The sequence below is a fragment of the Lutjanus erythropterus genome, chromosome 11 (assembly GCF_056507025.1).
Source record: "Lutjanus erythropterus isolate fLutEry1 chromosome 11, fLutEry1.hap2, whole genome shotgun sequence".
Taxonomy (NCBI): domain Eukaryota; kingdom Metazoa; phylum Chordata; class Actinopteri; order Lutjaniformes; family Lutjanidae; genus Lutjanus; species Lutjanus erythropterus.
The window spans coordinates 39,212,200-39,234,318 of record NC_139327.1 but is presented as its reverse complement, the minus strand read 5'-3'; the positions used below and the strand labels follow the sequence as shown (position 1 = coordinate 39,234,318).

Below are 22,119 nucleotides of genomic sequence, written 5' to 3'. Positions count from 1 at the left end.
AAGCAAATCATATGAATCCATATACAGACAAAATATGTTATAAAACAATGATATAGTTAATTATTATATATATATTAATAATAACTATAATATATGTTGGCCTTGAAAACCAAAGACAGCAGACAAGCTGGTTATGAAACTAAATGAATTACTAATGCCTCTATATAATCTACCCACCCATGCAAAGTTATTTCTTGTTGTTCTCAGTACCTACCATCAATGGTGAAATCAGAGGTAAAGAACCTGCGTTTACTTTTTCTCAGCCAAACTTACAGTCAGTAGCATGGTCGTCAGTTAAAAAGAAGCAGGAGGGGATTTTAATTGAAATAATTTTATTTTTAACATTATATTTTGTCGATATTACGATGGAAACTCTTTTCCCCTGAGATCTCTAATATTGATAAAATATATTAAAAAGTTATTTGTAGTAGCTGTAATTCTAAAAATATATATATATATATATGAATAAATAAAGTAATGCATAAAAATACACATAATACACATTTATATAAATAAATACATTAATTAGTAAAGTAAATATATAAATACATACATTTATCACACACATCTATTTATATGTTTAAGCAATTGAGTACGTAATTATTTATGAGTTTATATTTTTGGACCATTTTTCTGCATTGATAACTTAAATACTTTGATTAAGGTACATTTTACTAATAATTCTTACTGTGATTAATACAGGACTTCATCTTATAATAGCGTATTTTACAGGATTTTAGAGTATCGATTTTACTTTACTTAGTAAATAATCTACATTCACCAATGTGTGAAACAGAAAAACACCTGTAGCCAACAGGGAACTGTAAAGCAGATGTTGTACCCAGTCGGACACTTTAATTGGCGGACCCGGACGCATATCAGGAAATGAGCGCGCGGTTGTTTTTATTCCCCCGCCGTTCACCATGAAGGAAGCGAACATGTCTCTCCCTGTGAGTGTGGGGGCTCTGCTGGAGGCGGACCTCCAGGAGGACGCCGCTCACCGGGACGACGGCCTGTGTGTGGTCGGGATCTTCGGGAAGAGCAACACGCAGTCCGGTCCGCCCAAAGAGTCCCTCATCAACACCCTGGCCGACAAACACATCTTCTCCCTGTTCGGAGGACCGGAGGACGGCGGCACCGCCGACAGCCACATCCAGGCTTTCTACCACCAGGAGAGCCGCGTCCTCTACCTGCTGCTGTCCTCCGTCTGCGACAGCCGCCAGCTGCTGCGGGCCTGCCAGTCCCTGAGCTCCGGGACGGGACACTCCGACGCCCACGAGTTCTGGAAGGGCCTGGACCGACAGCACTGCCTCCACCTGCTCTACATGTTCTCCGTGTGCCACGTCCTCCTGCTCGTCCACCCCAACCAGACCTTCGATGTTGCCTACGACCGGCTGTTCAGAGCGCTGGACGCCCTGAGACAGAAGGCGCTGCCGCTGATCCGGGCTGCCATCAAAGACTGTCCGGTGTCCAAAGAGTGGAAGGTCAACTGTCGGCCCTGTCCTCCACGGCTGCTCTTCGTCTTCCAGATGAACGGCTCTCTCAAGGTCTGACACTTAAAAAGTCTGTCAGAGCACAGTGAGATCCAGGGCCACGGAGTCCTTTCCAAAACAAAATTATAGTCATAATAATGGCTTAATTTTGTGCAAGTTTACATATATATTTAAATACTTTAGGGAAAGTATTTTAAAACTTCACTAAATCAGTTTTTGTAGCTCAGTAATCTTCCACTTAATGTTGGTGCAAGTTCTGCAGGGCTGCAACTGAAATCAGCTTTATTAATATATTTTTCATACACACATGCAAATGTAAATTAAAACAAATGAAACAAGCAAAGAATGATGGAAATACAAATAAATCAAATCAGATAAAATGCAGAAATTACAACAATATCACAATAAAATGAAAGTTCTTAGAATTAAGTAAAGGAAGCACTGAGAAATTCAATAACATAAAAAACAATTATTGCATCTTAAAGGGATAGTTCACCCAAAAATGAAAATTCAGTCATCATCTACTTATGTTTGACAAAAGTGTCAGTGTTTTCACCTCCAAAACCACAAAATATAACATCAAAAAATTTGTTTCATTATTGATAAATTAAGACGGTTTTGTAACCAGTTAAAAACTCTGTAGTAGCTTTAATAAGTCACTTAACTTGAAAATGAAGATTTCAAAGAAAGATGAGTTATGGGCCTTTTCATGTTTATTGATTTGATCTGATAAATAAGATAATTTGATTTGATTATTAACTGTCCCCTGGCCTCCTGCCATTTCACAAAAGTTGAGTATCTGTGGTCTAGAGGGCTAAAAAACTCAGGAGTTTCATCTGAGTTTAATGGACTCTTCTCCTGTTTTTGGTTCCAAAGGTCTCTGCAAACGGCTCAGACTCTGGAGGAAACCCCGACAAACCCAAGAAGCACTCTCCCAGGAGGAGGCTGCAGCACGCTCTGGAGGACCAGATTTACAGAATCTTCCGGAAAAGCCGCGTCCTGACCAACCAGAGCAGCAACTGCCTGTTCACTGTGCCCGCCAACCAGGCGTTTGTTTACGTGATACCGACAACAGAGGAGGACCCTGTGGGCGCTCTGCTCGGTCAGCTGCGGTCCAACTGCATCTTGTGCGACCAGGACTCCACCACGGCGGTGTCTGGGCCGAGGCGTTACCAGCAGATGAGGCGTTCGGCTCGGCCGTCCGGCTTCAGCGGAGACTCGGGCGTCATGTCGATGGGCGCTCAGCCGGTGGACTGCAGCCTGAAGGAGTTCCTCTGGCAGCACGTCGAGCTGGTTCTGACCAAGAAAGGCTTCGACGACAGCGTCGGCCGCAACCCGCAGCCATCGCACTTTGAGCTGCCGACCTACTCCAAGTGGGTCCAGGTCGCCTCCAGACTCCACCAGGTCCTCATCAACAACACAGAAGAAGAAATAGCCGAGCTGGCCACCAAAGTGCAGGGCCAGCTGAAGGTGTTGGAGGGTTTTCTCGATGCCGACACAAAGTTCTCTGAGAACAGGTGTCAGAAAGCTCTGCCGCTGGCTCACAGCGCGTACCAGTCCAACCTCCCCCATAACTACACCACCACGGTGCACAAGAACCAGCTGGCTCAGGCTCTGAGGGTGTACAGCCAGCACGCCCGAGGCGTGGCGTTCCAACGCTACGCTCTGCAGCTTCACGAGGACTGCTACAAGTTCTGGAGCAACGGCCACCAGCTGTGTGAAGAACGAAGCCTGACGGACCAACACTGCGTTCACAAGTTCCACCTGCTGCCTCAGCCAGGTCAACACATTGTCAGCCTCTCTGCTGCGCTGCATCGGCACTAATCAGGACAGAAACCAGGGGCCGTATTATAGGAACTTCCTGTTTTAATACTTCGGTTAAAATAGGTATATAGGTAAATAGAGTCTAAGATAGGATATTTCTCAATTTGGTATTTAAACAAGCAAATCCTGACTAAGTTTAGGAACGCTTTCTTATCTCACTTCGTCCTTTCTTATCTCAAGTTAGGATAGGAACATTGACTTAGGAACTGTTCATCTTTTTCTCCCAGGAAAGCGAAGTCATACGTCAGACTGACAATACTTCATGCAGCTGTCAAGACCAGATGCTCCCTCTGGGGGAAAACTCGTGGTTTCATATAATGGGAGTGATAGGAAAATGCAGAAAACCTGCTGTGTACCAGGCTGTAAAACAAATGAATATACAAATACAGCACCATCTTTGGTTCCTCATTCTTCCTAGAAAGGAGAGGATCCCAAAAGAAGAGCAGAGAGAAAGTCTGAGCCTCCAGAGAGCGATAAATGTTACTACTGATGGAGAGCTTAGGTGACGCTGCTGCAGTTCAGTCCAACGTTTTCATACAGCAGCATCAGACTGTTTCTGATTAAATCTGAGCGTAGCTTTGATCAGCAGTTGTCTATTATTTCTGGCCACTTGGAAAGAGCAGACTGAAGGAGTATGATGACTGATTTATGAAGTTATCGTGAACACTCTGGTTCAGGTAGGGTCACAGAATAATTCTTAGACATGTCTCTAAAACAAAGTTTAGTTTATCTTGACATGAATTCATACAAACCTGATAAAGTTCTTATTCAAAAACATGTAACATTGTATTGTTTGCAGTGAGATCTTCTGTTTTGTATCCTCCGAAAGACGGCATGGCGTTTGTGCAAAGTGCTCATCTCTGCCGGTCTGATGCCTGCTCTCACTCTGATGTAGCATTTGTTGATTTGGATTTTTGGGGTTTGTTTAGGTTTAGGCAATGAGTTGTGGGATTGAATTAAGGATAGGGTAAGAATACAGGGGTAAAACAATTAGAAGCAAAGCAGCTCAGGTCATGTCTTCACCATCCTGGGAAAAACGATGCCATGTGTTGAGGCTTTTTTTTTTTTCCTACATCAGGTCCTAAACCAAACAGTAAGATAGGATCTGCAAGTCAGGGAGTTTCTGTAAGACAGCCCCTGAAGAATATAATTTTATGAGATGTATAATACAACACCTGTCCACCCACAGTGGAAGCTTTCATGTAGTTTATATTTACATTGACATTTCAGTCGGCCTCAGGCAAACATAAACTGAGTGTGTTCATTTGTACTGGAAGTCAAAACTCCTTGAAGATAATTGAAGTTTTAAGACTCTACAGTAAAGTTCAACATCTTCTACAAATACGAACAGAAAGTTCTGAATGTGTTTGTGCATGGATGTATATTTATTTATATGCTTATTATATGTTCAAAAGCAGTCGGGACAAAACCAATAAATCTGACGATTATTTCCGTAGGAGAGAAACCAGACATGGACCGAAACCCGCCCGTCCTGAACCACAACAGCAGGGGGCGCTCCACCAGCTCCTGTAACTGCGGCAGGAAACAGGCACCTCGAGAGGATCCGTTCGACATCCAGGCTGCAAATTATGACTTCTACCAGGTCAGGAATCACTACACACACACACACACACACACACACACACACACACACACACACACACACACACACACACACACACACACACACAGCCCTGACAGCGCTGATCTGACGGAGTGTGTAGTCATTTCTGTAGCCAAGCTCTTATTGTTTGTGTTGATGGCGCTCTGTTCGTTATAAAGAGCCACTGTGTAGAATTTCATAGTAGATATTTCATTCCCTTGATTAAAAATCCTTAAAATCCATTTTTGTCCATAAAGAGAATCCTGCTGATTGATTTGCAACATTGCCCACACCAGTCCGATGCAACCAAAGACATAAAGGGGACACCTACGACGTTAGAACCAGAACAGAAAAATCTCATCTCATGGTCGTATTCATTCTTTTATTCATTCAACCTTTGTTTATACAGTGTGGTCCAAAGATAGCAGCTCATTCTCTTTTGCAAGGTGCAGTAAAAGCAGGACAAAATACAACGTTTAAAATGTATAAATCTGCAAATAAAGGATGAGGATACAAGAGTGGAAAGGATGATTATTTTTCAGAAAAGTCAGAGTCGGTTCACTAGTAGCTGCTGAATGAAACAAACCATCTTCTCATCATTAAGTAAATATATATATCCTTTATTTAACCAGGTAAAAACCTTCTCCTTTCAAGAGTAAAACATTGTTACACGTTACAACAATACAAACAGACAGAAACAATTGTCACACAACAAGTGAGTGAAACTTTAGGAACAGTCACACTGACCGAGGCAGTTCTTGGCACCTTTCAGATCCTTCTGTAGATTATTCCAAGATGAAGGAGCGTTTTTTCCAGAGTTCTGTTCTCACTCTCAGAACCAGCGTTTGTAGAATATTGATTTTAATACTGATTTTGGTTTCTGCACGTTCATGCAGACAGATGAGAACCAACTAATGCAAGAGCCTGTGGACGTGCAGAGATGGACATTTAGCAGTAACATACAGAGTACAGTGGTGTGTGCAATTTCCACAGCCAGTAATAAAACACACTGGTACACAGTGTCTAACTTCTTTAGACGCTGGTCAGGTGCATTCAAAAAAAGTAAATCACCCAAATGCAGCAGAGATTATAAAAAAAAAGTTGCTCTAACAATGTCCTCTATCAGCCTGGTACGCAGTTCTCCTTCTGTGTTGTGAACTTTCAGAGTGACGGAGACCCAGAGTGTCCCTGTAACCATGGTAACTCACTCTCACTCCTGCACGGTGCGAGAGGAGAGGGAGACACAGAGATCACTCTGAGCAGACGCAGAAGATTAAATTACAACATACAGTAATATATATTTCTTAATTTTTCTCATTTTCTCCCCCGGTGGTCTGAATAACTCACTAACTGAGACGGTCAGTCGACACTGTAGTGTGTGAGTGAGGAGGCAGGGACGGTTATGTTGGTTACAAAAGATCAGTGGTTGTATGAACTCATAATTCAAAGGAGAATTTGTCGTAATTGATCATAAAATTACTCTGCCTTTGTAATATGTATAACTGTTGTTCTTTGCCCGTTTCACGTTAATCAGAGTTCAGATTAAAGCCGAATGTTTGCTGAATGAGTTGGTGTCTGTTTATGAGTCGTAAGAAGTAATTCATAATCTTGTAGAAGGAGTAGATGTTTATATCAGTTAAACTGAACAAAACGTTAATGGAGTTTGGTAGGTAGTGAGACAGACAGTCACTGAACTCAGACTCGGAAGTGCAGTATTTTCAGAGCAGTGGGTTTTTGTTTTCAGGATAACAGGCTGAACTTTACATTGACAAGAGACAGTTACAAACAGCTGATCGACTTACAGTATAGGACTCACTGTCACTTATTATTGTCAAATTATGTCGCACTCTTGCTGCGTTCCTGCAGCCTGCCTGAGGGAAACAACTCGCTTCAGTGCTTGATTGTATATTAAATCGGATTTCAACCTATTTGAAATTGACTATTTGAACTGCAGTACTCATTTTGGGACACATATATTGCTCCTTGAAATATTTTGGCAGTAAAAAAAGGACACTTCACTGCAGAAAAAAGACCTGTGGCTACCAGCTGCAGGTAAGCAGTGGACCAAACCACTGTGAGGCATATGGGGGACGTCATCTTTCAAAACTTTCAACAATGCAAAATTATGTTTTGCAGCTATAATTAGCACAGGTGCTAACTAACATTGACTTGACAGTGACAGACAGCAGTGGTTCTGTTTTTAATTTTTTTTAAATCAAAATTATTGCAAACCCTTTTTACCTAAATTCCACCAACTCCTGAAGTAAATATTTGGCTCTTTAGTTTCTAAATACTACACACACATCCTCACATTGTCCAACCTCAAACATGTTTTTCCACGTCTTTGTTGCTTATATTCTGTGACGATGTTCTCTAACAGATGCTGGAGGAGAAATGCTGCGGGAAGCTGGAGAGGATCGAGTTTCCGGTGTTCCAGCCGAGCACTCCTGACCCAGCACCAGCCTGCAACCAGGCTCAGCGACTCCCATGCGAGGTGTCGGGGTCAGCTGAGGCAGAGAGGCTGAAGGAGCCCAGCACGGCCCAGAGCCACACACCCGGAGACCCCAGCCTCAGCCTGGCGCTCAGTCTGGGTCAGTCCACCGACAGCCTGGGGCCCTACGGGGACGGAGACGGAACAGAATCCCAAGTCCAGCAGAAGAGGCCGAGCCTCGTTGACCGCCAGCCCTCCACGGTGGAATACCTCCCTGGTATGATGCACTCCGGCTGCCCCAAAGGCCTCCTGCCCAAATTCTCCAGCTGGTCACTGGTCAAACTGGGACCAGCCAAGTCGTACAACTGCCACTCCGGTCTGGAGCAGCCAGGCTTCCTGCCCGGCTCCTCCTTCCTCCTGCCGTGGGACCTGGTGATCCGCTCTCGGTCGGAGGAGGACACAGGACTGACGGAGCCTCTGGACGGAGGCACCTCGTCGTGGCCGGCCCCCAACAAGACGCTGGTGGGAAAGCGAGGGAGCACCGGGGGGCTCGGCAGGAGTCGCAGGAGGGACGACATGGCTCGGGTCTTTGTGGGGTTTGAGTATGAAGACAGCAGAGGACGACGCTTCATCAGCTGCGGGCCGGATAAGATAGTGAAGGTTCTGGGGCCGGGGGGCGCCAAAGACCCCGCCACCAGGGTGCTGAACACCGACATGCCGCTGTACATCCCCTCCCCCTCACAGGGCCGTGGCCTGAAGCCTCACTACGCCCAGCTGGCTCGCCTTTATATCGTGGTGCCTGACGCCCCGCTGGAGGTCACCCTCAACCCACAGGTAACCGGACTGCACCTCACTTCTGTTTGTCCTCGACTAAACTAAGACAGTGTTGTGCATGTGACATCTGCTGAGGCTGAATGTTGGATATTGAGTCCAGGTAGCATTAATTTAATTAATTTTAGCATTAAAAATTATTGTGATGTATCGCTGCAAAGTACTGAGAAAATGTTCTTCTAGGCCATTTAGTCCCTGCTGGTTTTCCATGTACTGTCATATTTTAGCTGCGAGGATCATGAAAAACATTATTTATTCTAAGTGATATTAAAAATGTCTTAAAAGTCCCAAATTTATCTTGATGAACCCTGCAGAAACCCTGGATTTAGACGTGCTGTCAAAAACCTCGTGGGAACACTTATTTTGCATCCATCTTTAGTGCCACTTTCTGAGCCGTGCACTTCCCTCAGATCACTGGTTTATTCAGACGGACTTTTATAAACACTCCTCCGGCTCAAATGTTGGCTCCGGCCTGGGAATTTAAACACATTTGTTTGTTAGAGACAGTGATGCTGTTGGCTGCTTTTATCATCAAAAAATCATCACATTTTCTGGGAGCTGAGCGCCGTTTGGAAGCTCAGAGGTTTTCTGTCGCCAAAACAAAGAAGTGGCACATTTCAGAATTAGGTGTTAAAGTAGCGGGATTTATGGTTTATCTCACAAAGTAAATCTTCTGCTTTATTCTTCATACACATCTTAAATAACCAGGGATCGATGGATGGATTAATGCGTTAAGTTTGGTTGTAGTCGATGCAGATTTTAGCTCTGTATGTGACCCCTCTCTTCAAATATCATAATAATCTTTATTTGTAAAGTCCTGGTTACAAAGTGCTTCACAAAGGCAGCAAAATAAAACAGACAAGTCAAAAATATAAAAAATATAAGAGAGTTTAAAGAAAAAAAAGGCTTTCTGATAAAAGTATGTTTTAAGAAGAGACTTAGAGGAGTTCACTGACTCAAAAACCAGAAGTAATAATACTCATTGAACAGAATTGCCTATTTCAGAATAAAATATATTATTTTATTGTAATTATTGATGATGTGTCCATCACTCTGATGTTGCAGCTGGTAAATGTGCAGCTCATTTTAATTACTTTATCTGCTGCTGGGTAATTTAATCTGTATTTATATATCATGTTTTATTTGCTGAATCTGTAAAAATTATGAAAATAGTGAGAAGTGGCGTCTCCATCACACGGAGCCCAAAGCGACACCTTCATGATGTTTGTTTTGTCCAACCAGCAGCTCAAACCTCAACATGATTAAAAGGAAAATCAGCAAATCATCACACGTTTGTGAAACTGGAACCATTTATTGATTATCAGAACAGCTGCTGATTAATTTTCTGTCAATGGACAAACTGATTATATGTCGTGTACAAAAATCTGAATCTGTAAAGTAACTAGTGACTAAACTGTCAGTTAAATACTTTAAGTAAGGTAAAACTGAAATACTCAAGTAAAGTACCTATTAAATGTCCAGGTTTTGAGTAAATGTACTCAGTTACTTTCCACCACTGTCTGAAAGAGATTGGAAGTTGAGGTGAGGTGATCTTCACTGCTCGTGTTTTATACTTCCTCTTCGTCGTTTACTTTTGCCAAACAAACAGCAACCAAACTTCATCATACTTCTCAGTTCAAATTACAACACGGGCAGCAGAGGCTGCTGCCAAGTCCAAAAAAAAAAAAGATTTCTGTTATGTAATCCAGAGTTTTGAAGCTCAGAAATCTTAGAAAAAAGGACTCTTGTAATAACTTCAGAACTTGGCTGAGAAGTTTTTAAGTTTTCTTCAGTATTGAAGGAATCCAGTGATGGTTGTCTGTGTTTCCACGGGAACATTACAAACAGGAACTGCTAACAGCTGATGCTGCATATTTTTATTAGTGTCAGTTTGCCAAAATGTAAACAAACAGTTTAAATCAGAGGATCTCCTCACAAGATCCAGAATATATCCATTTGTTTTCTAAACATCTTCTTAGTGAGTTAGTTCATGAGAGAACAACACAAGAGAAATGTATTAGAAAGATATTAGTCGTGTATTAAAGATAATTATTACATGGTTTTGTCTGATTGGTCAGTTACAACAAAAGATCTGTTACCTCTATGCAAATTAAACTGAACCTCGTCTTTTCTGTCTGTTATGTCTTCTAGTATTTTTTGTTACTTTTTTACTTTTTTGTCTTTTGATTACTTTGTTTTTGTTCTTTGTTTTTTGTTGCTATGTCTTTTACATAATTTAGGTCTTGTTATGTATCATTGCCTCGTCTTGTCAAACCCTTTATGTTTTCATCTTGTGATGTCTTTTATCATTCACAAAGCAAAAAAAAGTCAATAATTCCCCTCAGATACATTCAATTCAAAGTAACGAGTCTCTTTCCAAAATGTAAGGAGTAGAAAGTACAGATATTTGTGTTCAATGTCAGGAGAAAAAAAATAAGAGTTGTCAGAAAAATAAATACTCAAGTAAAGTTCAGATACTTGAAAAAACTGCTTGAGTACAGTAATAAAGTATTTGTAATTAGTTACTTCTCATCTCTGACACTCCTCCCTCTTAAAATGTTTGATAAAGTTTCCCCAGGTCTGAAAAAACTTGGGCCGTTGAACATAGTGACATGAGTTCCTTTAAGATATAAACAGGAACAGGGGAAACTGGTTTCCACTCAGGAAAACCCTTTTTTCATTAAACCGTTTCTTCTGATGTGTGTTCAGGTGCAGCCCGGTCCTCCTCCCTGCCCAGTTTTCCACCCGGAGCAGACAGATTTGGTGCTGCCTCCTGACGGTCTTTGGGTTCTGCGGTTCCCTTATTCCTACTCCACAGATCGCGGTCCCTGTTACCCCCCCAAAGAGAACCAGCCCCTCAACAACTACAAGGTGCTGCGGGGCATCCTGAAGGCCACCACTGCGAACCCTCCACCACAGTGAACCTGGTCTGAACCAAGGACCTCGCCTTCCTGGACCCTGTTTTATTTATTTACACCTCCTCATCTTGAAAATGTTTGTTTGTCCTCTTCAGACCTTCACAGGTCGAAATCTGGCCCTGATCAGTCGATTGGTCCGCGACAGCGATGTTAGAAACTTATGGTTTGACTTCCTGCTCCCCGTTCTGTCGCACCATCCAGACTTTAACCTTTACATTTTTTAGCTCTGAACGTGTTAAAATCAGTCGCACATCATCTTTCCGGTGTCGGATTCGAGGGGGCTGCTGTGTCCAACAATCTCTGGAACTTTCCGAAACCAGCAGTCTGAGATTCACACCCATTCACACCCACTTCACGCCCTGATTGGCCAGCTGTGCGGAGGCGAGAAAACGAGCAGGATGTGAACTTCTCTCTCCCAGTCTTGATCCAAACGGTTATTTCTGTCACTTTTCATGTGAAGAAACGAGTGCAGCACTGAGAGCGTCTTCCAGGAGACACTGTCTGAAAAATGTGTCCTGATAATAATAATAATTAGGCTGAACTGATGTGCATTCAGCTCCAAATTACTTCCCCTATTAAGCCTTTATAAGCATATATAAATATTTAAAAGCCCAGTATGTGAGATCTGCAGGGATCTACTGGAATATGGCATCTAATATTGATAAGTATGTTTTCATTGGTGTATAATCACCTGAAAATAAGAATCATTGTGTTTTTGTTTGTCCAGTCTGCCATGTCTCTACAGTAGCCCAGAGTTTCGCTGCCACCGTCACCATCGGTTCTCCTCCATGCTTGTAAGGGGAGGGCGGCTGCGTAACTTCTTAGTTATCCAACTCCCTGGCAGCGTTTAATCGATTAGGCGACTAATCAAGCACATCCCCAAGAAACAGACAACGAATGACAACATAGTAAAACTACAGAAGCCAAGAACAGCCGTGATTTCAGGGAAACAAGCTTTTTAATCTCGATATAATGAGATAATCAACATGATATCATGAAAAAACAAACAGTGTTTTCTTCTTGTTACTCGTAAAGCTTATCAGAGATCAGGAGTACACGCTTGTAGGCAGGTTTTTTTTTTGTGGCATCACTGTGAAAAAGTTCCATCATATCATTTCAGCATAATGTAAATTAAGTGGTCTGAAAGAAAACTAGACTTCAGTTCCTCCTCTTGAATCTGTTTTCAGGTTTTAGAAAGTTTCACCTGTGACAGCAGACTTTTGCCAATCACAGATCAATAAGACAGTTAATGTTGGGTCTTGTTCCCAAAAGGTCGACAGGAATGAGACTCAACAACCTACAATCTCTGACCAGAATCGCTCGACACACCTTTAGAAAAATCCAGCATGGCTTTTCTCACCTTCTGTTTGAAACGAATCTTCACAGGTTATAAGTTATAACAGCTGACAAATCCTGCACATTAATAAAAACTTTAGAATTTTAGAGTATGAGTCAGAGGTTTGGGTAGTTTTTTCTTTTTTTAATTATCTTTGGAGACATCAAAACTATGAAATATGGAAGTGTGTAGCACAAAATATGAAAAAAGGCAAAATGTTTGTTTTAAATTCTTCAAAAGCAAAAAAAAAACCTTTGCACGCTGTCTTCTGCACTTTTGATCAAAGTTTTGATAACGTTACACGCACAGACGACAGCGTTCAAATCATTTTTGCTGTTTGTTGTCGACCGATGACCTGCAGGTGTGCAAAAGTTTGCTCTTTGATATTTTAGATTCTTCACATTAGCTGCATACTTTTTTTTTTTAGAAGAAACATTGAATTATAGAAGATGTGTCTAAACTTTTGTTTAATACTGTGTAACTGCCTACAACTACATTATATTGTGTCATGAACATTTAATTAAATGTTTATATTCTGCTTATAAAGGCAAACTAGGAGGACTTACAGTAAAATATATTCTGCTTCATGTGTAGTTTGGTATCACGACACATATTCTTCACATATTCAGACAGACGTAACAATACACCGAGTACTGAGGAGGAACGTGTTCATGACTTTTCTGTAATTAAAATTAACTGTCATTCTGTGTCAGATGCTTTATGAGTGATATTGAAAGAGAAAATCCTTCATGTGTTTGCAAACTATATGCATTTTACTGTTTGTCCACCAGAGGGAGCCGGACTCCTCCTCCTCCTCCTCCTCCTCCTCCTCCTCCTCCTCCTCCTCCTCCTCCTCCTCCTCCTCCTTCTTCTTCTTCTTCTTCTTCTTCTCCTCAGCTGCAGTTTTCCTCAATCAGTTTGGCTCTTGTTTTTTTAACAGTCTTAGCTTTCTTTAAACTCTAAGTGCAACTGTTACAGCTGTTTCTTGGGGCAACTTTTCATTTTGGTGGCACCGACCAGTTTACTGACACAAAAATGAGGTTTTTAAAGATGAACAAAATGTTTTGGGTGAGTTACTAACTTCTGCAAAGATGCAATAAGGTTGTGATGTGGGTGAAAAAATTAAAATAAACAAATAAATAAATAAATATAGTGCAGCCCGAGCCCAACGTTAGCCCAGAAATAAGGCCCGACCCGCCCGTACCCGTCGTGTCCCATCAGGTTTATTGTGCAAATTGTAGACAATCTGACTGACACTTCTGCACACATGTGCTGAGATATGTGCACTTTGCTTGAATGAATTCCACTCTGTTGTGAACAACAAACTTATTGTTCTGAGAATTGAATTTACGGTTTTAAAAAACATATTTTTGAAAACTGAGCCAAACCGACTGAAAAAAAAACTGTAAAACACTTTGACATCCACTTGGTGGAGACACTTTGCCCCTTTTAAAGCTTCAGCAAAACTGAAACCAACAAATAGATCACACTTATTAGACAGTTTTGTTCCCCAGTACATGTTATTGTATGTTGTAAGTTATCCTCTGTTTATATAAGACTTTTCTCAACAAGGTTACAAAGTGCTTCACAGAAACAGAACGATAAAAAACAGCACAGATATAAATACAGCAGAAAACGAGGAGCTGTATTGCCTCAGTGTTACCATCATTATCCTGTCAAACGTGGAGTTTAATTCATTTATTTTTGGCTTACTGTGTCAAACTCCCTCCAGAACTCCAGCAGACTTTATACAACCAGCTGCAGTGTCCCTTTAAACAGCTGCTGAAAAGTAAAAGTCTGAGTTTATGTAAGATATTTGGTTGATGTCCTCCTCAAATATTTACACACGTAATACATGATGGGCTGCTGTCATCTGTCTTTTATCTAACTTTCTTTTTTTTAAAAATTGCAATATCGACAAACTGTTAAACAGAAGTGAAGAACAAAAACACGGACAGAACGAGGTCAGCGATGACAGAAGGATGTTCATGCAGGTGGGGTTTGAGTCATACTGCCTGACATTGAAGTGAGAAAAAAAAATTAATCGGTGTCCATTTCCTGTAATTAACAATCCCATTTCATCCAGTATTTTTCACACGTGTCTCAGAAGGAGTAAATCATCTTTTCCATGGAGCGTAGACAGTTTATTATAGAGCCCATTAAAAGATCCACAGTGGAGGTTTTCCCTGAAACCAGCGTTTGGAAACAGCTGTTTTGTTTGCAACCATAAAAACCTTCAGCAGGTAAATATTAAACCATTTTATGAACAAATTCAACCTGCATGAATCAGTATTTCTGTATTATATTGTATAGTTCTGTCACCTTCATTGATTTTTCCTACAGTCTGTCGTTGTTGTTCTCTGCAGGTTTTTTTCCCTGAAGGAAACAGGAAGCTGTAAGATCCAACTGGTTAAAGATCAACAAACAGACGGGTGATAATCTGATGGGAATGACGAAGAGATCAGTCTGTACAGTAGAAGTTCTTCTCTCAGTCTCCAAGGAACAAGTTAGTGATTTCATAACTTAGTCACACACACACACACACACACACACACACACACACACATCTAACCCCGAGGAATGTGGGTAATAACTATGAGGTTAATAACAAAGCTAAGGAGTGTTTTTTCAGGTCATAAAGTTGAACAACCACTGTTCAAGATTTAAAGAAACATTCTACATACAAGTTAAAACTTTCTCAGTGTGTGATTTGTACACTTTTATTTAAAGGCAAACTATGCATGACACCCCCCCCCCCCCCCCCCCCAAAACAAACAAAAAAACAAAAAACAAAGCAGCAAAAAGTCATATACATAAAAAAAATAATCTACGGGTGCAACTAACAATTTCCCAATTAATGGATCAATCATTTACTCCATAAAATGTCAAACAAATTGTGAAATATTGTCAGTTTCCCGGAGCCCAAAGTGAATCCTCACATTTAATCAGTGGTGGAAGGAGTACTGACTGTCATAAAAAACTTCTCCGAGTATTAGTTACTTTTAACCACTGATGTCACCGTCACCTCTCAAAACTAGGGCTGCGAATTTTATGTATCATTGTTTTCATTGGCCTGTTTGTGATCGGATCATTTTATTGGCTATTGAACATTTAATTATTTAATTATTAATTATGCAGATGAAAGATACTCAGTACTCAATTATGGGATCAAAAGTAACTAAGTAGGTTACATATTGTAATGCAAACTGAAGTACAAGTAAAAGTACAGACTTGAAAATCTGCTCATAAAAGCTCAAGTACACCCCCAAAAAAACTACTTAATTACAGTAATTTGAGTATTTGTAATTAGTTACTTCCACTCCTGTCATTTAAGAAGCTGGAACCAGCAAGTGTTTGACTTTTTGTTTGAAAAATTACTGAAATGATCAAGATAGTTGGCAGTTTTTTTTCCGATTGACTGATTGATTAATTGACTAGTTGCTGTACCTTTGAAATAATCTGTTTCGATCATCACACACACCAGAGGAGTGTATCCAGGGTCATTTCTAGCTTTTTGGAGGCCCTGTGCAAAATGTTGTTTGGGTCCCCTATTCTGTGAAACTAAATGTTGGTCGTGACGCCCTTCAGATGAGGAGGCAGTAAATCTGGGTGTGATTGTGTAAAGCAACAACAGCCATAAAAGGAGCAAAACAAACTTTTAAGTGGTGCCGCTGTTCCCACCTGTGGACAGGTAGAGGTGGAGGAGGCGGAGGGATAAAAAGCTCAACCCACAGCGTGTGGATCGGAGTTTACGGCTCTGCTTTGTGTCTCTCTCATTTCTGTTCTTCCCTCTGAACGACACGACTGTGCCAAAGTTCAGCGCTCACAGACGGGACAATAGGAGAAAGAAGACACTGAACTAGATGTTCTCTGGCAGCTTCGTCTTACAGATTGTGTGTGTGTGTGTGAGTGTGTGCGACCCTGAGACAGGTGAAGCAAACACCTGAGACTATTCAACAAGGCAGCACCGCAGGATGTGAGTATAATACACACTCAGATTTATCAGCTAATCAATGATTATGTCAAGTTTTCTTGGCCTCCTGTAATGTTTTACTACAAAGTTAACTTTCAACTTGTTTAAACTTTGAGACGTAACAGCGACCTGGAACAGAAGTGTGTTTGTAGGAGGTACATTTAATTTTGAGAAGTATTTGTCTGTCATTTTATTGCGTTGAATCCTCTGCTGTACCCTTGTCCCCTTCAGAGGACAAAGACTGATTAACTTTAAAGGAACATACCAAAGTTTTTGCATGTCTTAGCCTCATAAGAACAACTGTACTTAGATAAAGTTTGAGATACTTATTTACTGGGATGTTTCTATTTTGTGACAATTTGTGCTATATTTAAGATTTCCTTATTCATTTAAACTGATTACAATGACTTTTTAACTGGTTATGAAATTGTCTCAATTTAGTACTGGTGCCTGTATTTGACCTCCTTGAGGAAAAGAGACTATTTGAAATCAGCTGAAATGATTTATGGCGTGCAGACCGGTAGAGCCTGTGTTTACATTTTCTCAGGTTAGGTCATGTTATCCAGGAGGAGATTTCTATTTAAATGATTTTATATTTTCTTATTTTATACAGAAGTAAATCATGTAAATCTTACACACTGGACCTTTAAAGGTGTGTTCTGACAGAAAAGTAAGTTTTGTCATGTGCAGAAATTTGACCAATGGCCTGTTCAAACTGCCAGCGTAGACCTACTGACTGAACTACAGACATTAGCTGTGAGACGGCTAACAACAGTTGGAGTGTGCTTGTGTGCGTGGATGTATTAAGAGATGTCGATGTGGCGCTGCCACTCAGTCTTGCTGCTAATTTGTTTCGGTCACTTGTGGCATTGCAACATAAAAATCTCTGCAGCCCCAGCTCTCAGCAAGAAGATGAAATTCCCAAAATGTTGTATCTTTTAAAGGTTACTGCAAATAATTTAGTAAATAGACTTAAACGCCAGAAAATGATGATTTTTCTCGCTCACCTCTGCTGGTATCTAGCAATGCAGATAGTCCAGGTTTTTAAGGTTTGTGAATAGTTTTCTCTTTTTCTCTGGGATTATTTTGTTGGTAGAAAGCAGTTCGACTGAAAACTTTTTACAATGTGGTCTGAAGATTATCCAGAGTAACTGGGACACTGTTACTGGAAAGACAGGTTGAGCACCACATATTAAATTCCATCCACCTCCATTGTGCTGGGATAGAGGCGGAAATCTTACAGACTCAAATACATAAAACTACAACTATCTTTATGGTTTGATACTAACCCTAATTTAACGTTCAAACAACATATATGTGTTGAAGTGCGAGTTTTATGACTGTTTATTGTATCATAAAAATGTCAGTATCAAAGCCCTTTGTGCCTTTTTGTGTGTTGGTACTCATCAGAAGATTTCGATTCTTTACATCCCTTCTCTCTTTACTCTCATGACGTGACTTTCTCATACATTTCTCCTCTGGTCAGCAGTCAACATGGACAGAGTAACTAATTATCTTACTGTAAACAGTGTGGTCAGCTCCTCTGTGGTCGCTGCTGCACACAGGCTTACAAGTAAACGTGAATATAAATCCACTTTTTAATCCCAGAAGTTTAAAAAAAACAAACACTGAGCTCTCATCTGGCCTGTCCTTGGGTCTGTGATTTCTTCGTGGGTTCCTACTGCAGGCGTTAAAACGTTGAGTGAAAATAATTCCTCTTTTTAATCTCATAAATGTTAAACAGACACTCTGAGCTCCTCTCCCGCTAACAAAGGAGTTGGCGTCAGAGTGACTCTGGTGTTTCTTCCTCCAGAAGCTCCAGTCTGCCATCTTAGCTCCGCCTGGTCCTCTCGGCGTTCAGTAAAGCCCCACAATAGACATGAATTAACTCAACTGAAGCTTAAGTCACAAGTTACTGAGTGAGCTGACAAACTCCTGGGCTGAACATGTTGCTCATTAGCTAGACTCTTTAAGATTCTCTTTTTGATAATTCATTTTATAGCGACTTTTCTTGCAGGAGTTCACAACATTGATTCGGGGTCTCACCGAAGATTCTGTAAAGTTCTGTCTCAGACCACTTGATTTACAATATGCTGAAAGGTTATTTTGAAATTATTTCTCAGTGATACCAAAACGGTGTTGCCTACCCTAGCCTGAATGCAAATATTTTCTGGTTTCTTTACTCCTTTATGTCAGTAAATGCATATCTTTGATATAGCTTCAGGTGAGATATTAATCGTGTTTTTTATTCCTTTGTCAGTCCTTCCATCAGCAGTGCCACACTGAGACCTTCGTTTTAATTGACCCAGAGCAACATGGCCACCAGGAAGTCAGCGGTCCAGCGAAGGATTGTGTCCAAGGACGGCCACAACAACGTGCGGATCGACAACGTGGAGGGCATGGTGAAGCTGTACCTGCACGACATCTGGACCACCGTGGTGGACATGAAATGGCGCTACAAACTCACTCTGTTTGCCTCCACCTTCGTCATGACGTGGTTCATCTTCGGGGTGTTCTTTTACTTCATCGGGATGGGCAACGGAGACTTGGAGCCTGGTCTGAGCTCCAACCACACGCCCTGTGTGATGAACGTGGGGACGCTCACCGGAGCCTTCCTCTTCTCTCTGGAGTCTCAGACCACCATCGGCTACGGTTTCCGTTACATCTCAGAAGAATGTCCTCTGGCCATCTTCACCCTGGTGGCTCAGCTCGTCATCACCGGCCTGGCAGAGATCTTCGTCACCGGCGCTTTTCTAGCCAAACTGGCTCGACCCAAGAAGCGAGCGGAGACCATCAAGTTCAGCCAGTCAGCGGTGATCTGCAGGCGCCAGGGGAAGCTGTGTCTGATGGTGAGGGTGGCGAACATGAGGAAGAGTCTCTTGATCCAGTGCCAGCTCACAGGAAAGCTCCTGCACTCCAATGTGACGCAGGAGGGCGAGAGAACACAAGTCCACCAGAGCTCTGTGGACTTCTACATGGACTCCAGCAGCGAGTGTCCCTTCCTCATCCTCCCGCTCACGTTCTACCACGTTCTGGACGAGCACAGCCCACTGGCGGGGCTGAACGCAGAGAACCTGCGCACTCGAGAGTTTGAGCTGCTGGTCACTCTCAACGCCACCATGGAGTCGACGGCCGCCACGTGCCAGAGCCGCACCTCCTACGTCCCTCAGGAGATCCTCTGGGGCTACGAGTTCAAGCCGGTGCTGTTCAGCACCACCGGGGGGCGCTATGTGGCAGATTTCAACTTCTTTGACAAAGTGCAAGTGAGCAACGATGCAGTGTTCCTCAGCAACAACACGGAGAAACTAAAACTGGAGGAGGACTACAAGAGAGAATAGAAGATACAGATGTTATCGTCGCCACTGTTTGATCTAACTGTGAAATGTTAGTTCGGTCTGGACCAGTAAGTCAGTTTACTGATATATTGTGCCAGTCTTACTCACAGCCATGAACCCCTCATATTTTTGTATATCATATAAAAAGTGATTTGGTCCTATTTTTCATTTAAAAGAATGACTCTCAAATGTTCCATCAGACTGGAAAATCAAACCTGACATAAACATTCTCTGCACATTTAATTTATTCGTTTGATCTTTAGAATTTTTTCTTTTGTTTTTATGGTAATATATTTCTGCCATGCGGGAGAAAGAAAAAAGAATCAGAATCACGCTATAAAATGAAAAGTTTCTCATTAAAACAAGATGTACATGTCATGTAAAGCATAATATACGGTGAACAGGTCAGTATTGCAAAATAAACCCCGACAGGGTGAATCAGTGGGGTTTATTTCACAATAATGACCTGCTCACTGTACATTATCCCTTACATAACATAACATGAAACTTTTCATGCTTTAACAACATAAATAGTGATTTTTATACCAAGAACAGTAAATAAACTTTTCACTTTTAAACTTGTTGGTTAAGAAACATTTAAATAACAAATTTATAACGTGCAAATAATCAGACAGCTAAAGAAGGAAATGGATAGAAGGTGTACACTTTTGAAACACATAAGCTAGCAATTTCCCCCTGTTTTAAATCTGTGTGCTTAAGCTATGCTAACACATTCTGTCTCGGCCCTGGACAGAAACTGAGGAGGACATCTTCTTCTCTGACAGTGAACACGCTTTACACCCTCCAAAATGTGGTGACTGTTCCTTTAAAGACACTGATGCTCAGCAGTAAATCTACATTTCTAGCAGCTTCAAACCCAAAACATCAGTTTCAAAATCCGGTGTAATATTTCTGGATGTGAGTTCATTCATTTTGGGAGGATTAATAATTGTCAAAATCTATGATAATTTGAGTATAATGTTTATGACAGTAACGTATCTACAGCTGCTGAGTTTGTATGACACGTTTTATCAACATAAAATAAGAATGTATGTGACCTGATTCCTGGAAACACGTGTAAGGTTTGTTTGTTGTTATTAGGATAAACAAATAGATTATGATGGTATAATACACTGGGTGTGGTGATACAGAGGGGGTTGTTATGTAGACTGTAAACAGATTATTGTTTTGTAAATAAAGATCTTTATGAGGTAAAAATTAAAATGAAATGTTGTGTTAATTTTTGTAAAAACAGAAAATGAATGTCTCCCAGTGCATGCTGGGATATTCTCCAGTAACGATGACCCTCTTAAGGAATAAGTGCTTATCAGGGGTGGAAGTAACTAATTACAAAAACTCAAGTTACTTCTTTCAGGGGGTACTTGTACTTTTACAAGTAGGTTTTCAGTCTGTACTTTTACTTGTACTTAAGCATTCATTCCACAATGTAATCTACTTAGTTACTTTCAAAATCATAATTGAGTGCTGAGTATCTAGACCTTGCATCTGCGTTTTTGTAGCCAGTCAGCTGATCTGATCATCAACAGGCCAATGAAAACCAGGACGTACTGATGAAAAAAAAACCCATAAAATACTGCAGCAGGCACAGGTTTGAAATAGGGATGTTAACAATTATTAATTAATTAATTAATTAATTGATATTGAATCAATAGCCTAGAAATTGCAGTTATTGCATGTCGTCGTTGCAAGTTTCACATACATATATGTATGTATATACATATATATATATAAAAGAGGGGGAAAAAGTTTTTTAAAAAAGTATTTTTCTAACACCAGTACTTTTACTTGTAATTGATTAATATTTCCATAATGTAACAGTACTGGAGTGCAGATTTTCAGTGCTCTTTCCACCGCTGGTGCTCACAGAGAACAGATGAATGAATGAAAGCGTTGGAGGGACAGAACAGGTTCGGCTGCTGGCTCTGTGTCTCAGTTGTCTTCTGTTGTGGCAACAGTGAGGAGCAGCCAGCGAGCTGCTTGTATCTGGTCAAAACAATCTGTCAGTCCAAAACACAACTGACAGAGACACCGAGGAACTTTATTAAGAACTGGCCAAGCAAGAAATAATTAAAGAGGTGATCTAATATCTAATGTCTTAATGTCAGAACATCTTATATAATAAATGGAGATTACCAACAATGAGTTTGTATTTCTTCTATGAACCACAGCATGTATAAAATAATACTGTCATGTTTGACAGTAAACACTTTTGCCTCAAGATGTCACTACTGTACAGCAAACTACTGAATTTACAGATGAGGAACATTTTGACAGTTAAGACATCAACAATCAAAAAGGATTTATTTTTTTCATTATTCTTTCTTAAACACGTTTTTATTATAGGATATAGCACA

General features: G+C 41.0%; 2 protein-coding genes across 2 annotated transcripts; both read left to right on the top strand.

Annotated features, from left to right (window-relative positions):
- The first annotated feature begins 750 nt into the window (after nt 1-750).
- smg8 (SMG8 nonsense mediated mRNA decay factor) lies at nt 751-11,269 on the top strand. Its single transcript, XM_084730085.1, has 5 exons — nt 751-1,547; nt 2,370-3,273; nt 4,775-4,920; nt 7,301-8,185; nt 10,892-11,269. Exons 1-5 carry the CDS (start codon nt 924-926, stop codon nt 11,102-11,104), a joined length of 2,772 nt encoding a protein of 923 aa, XP_084586211.1. The 5' UTR covers nt 751-923; the 3' UTR covers nt 11,105-11,269.
- A 4,881-nt stretch (nt 11,270-16,150) lies between these two features.
- Nucleotides 16,151-20,973, top strand: kcnj15 (potassium inwardly rectifying channel subfamily J member 15). The gene is made up of 2 exons (XM_084730083.1): nt 16,151-16,412; nt 18,670-20,973. Exon 2 carries the CDS (start codon nt 18,725-18,727, stop codon nt 19,745-19,747), a length of 1,023 nt encoding a protein of 340 aa, XP_084586209.1. The 5' UTR covers nt 16,151-16,412; nt 18,670-18,724; the 3' UTR covers nt 19,748-20,973.
- The last annotated feature ends 1,146 nt before the right edge of the window (nt 20,974-22,119 follow it).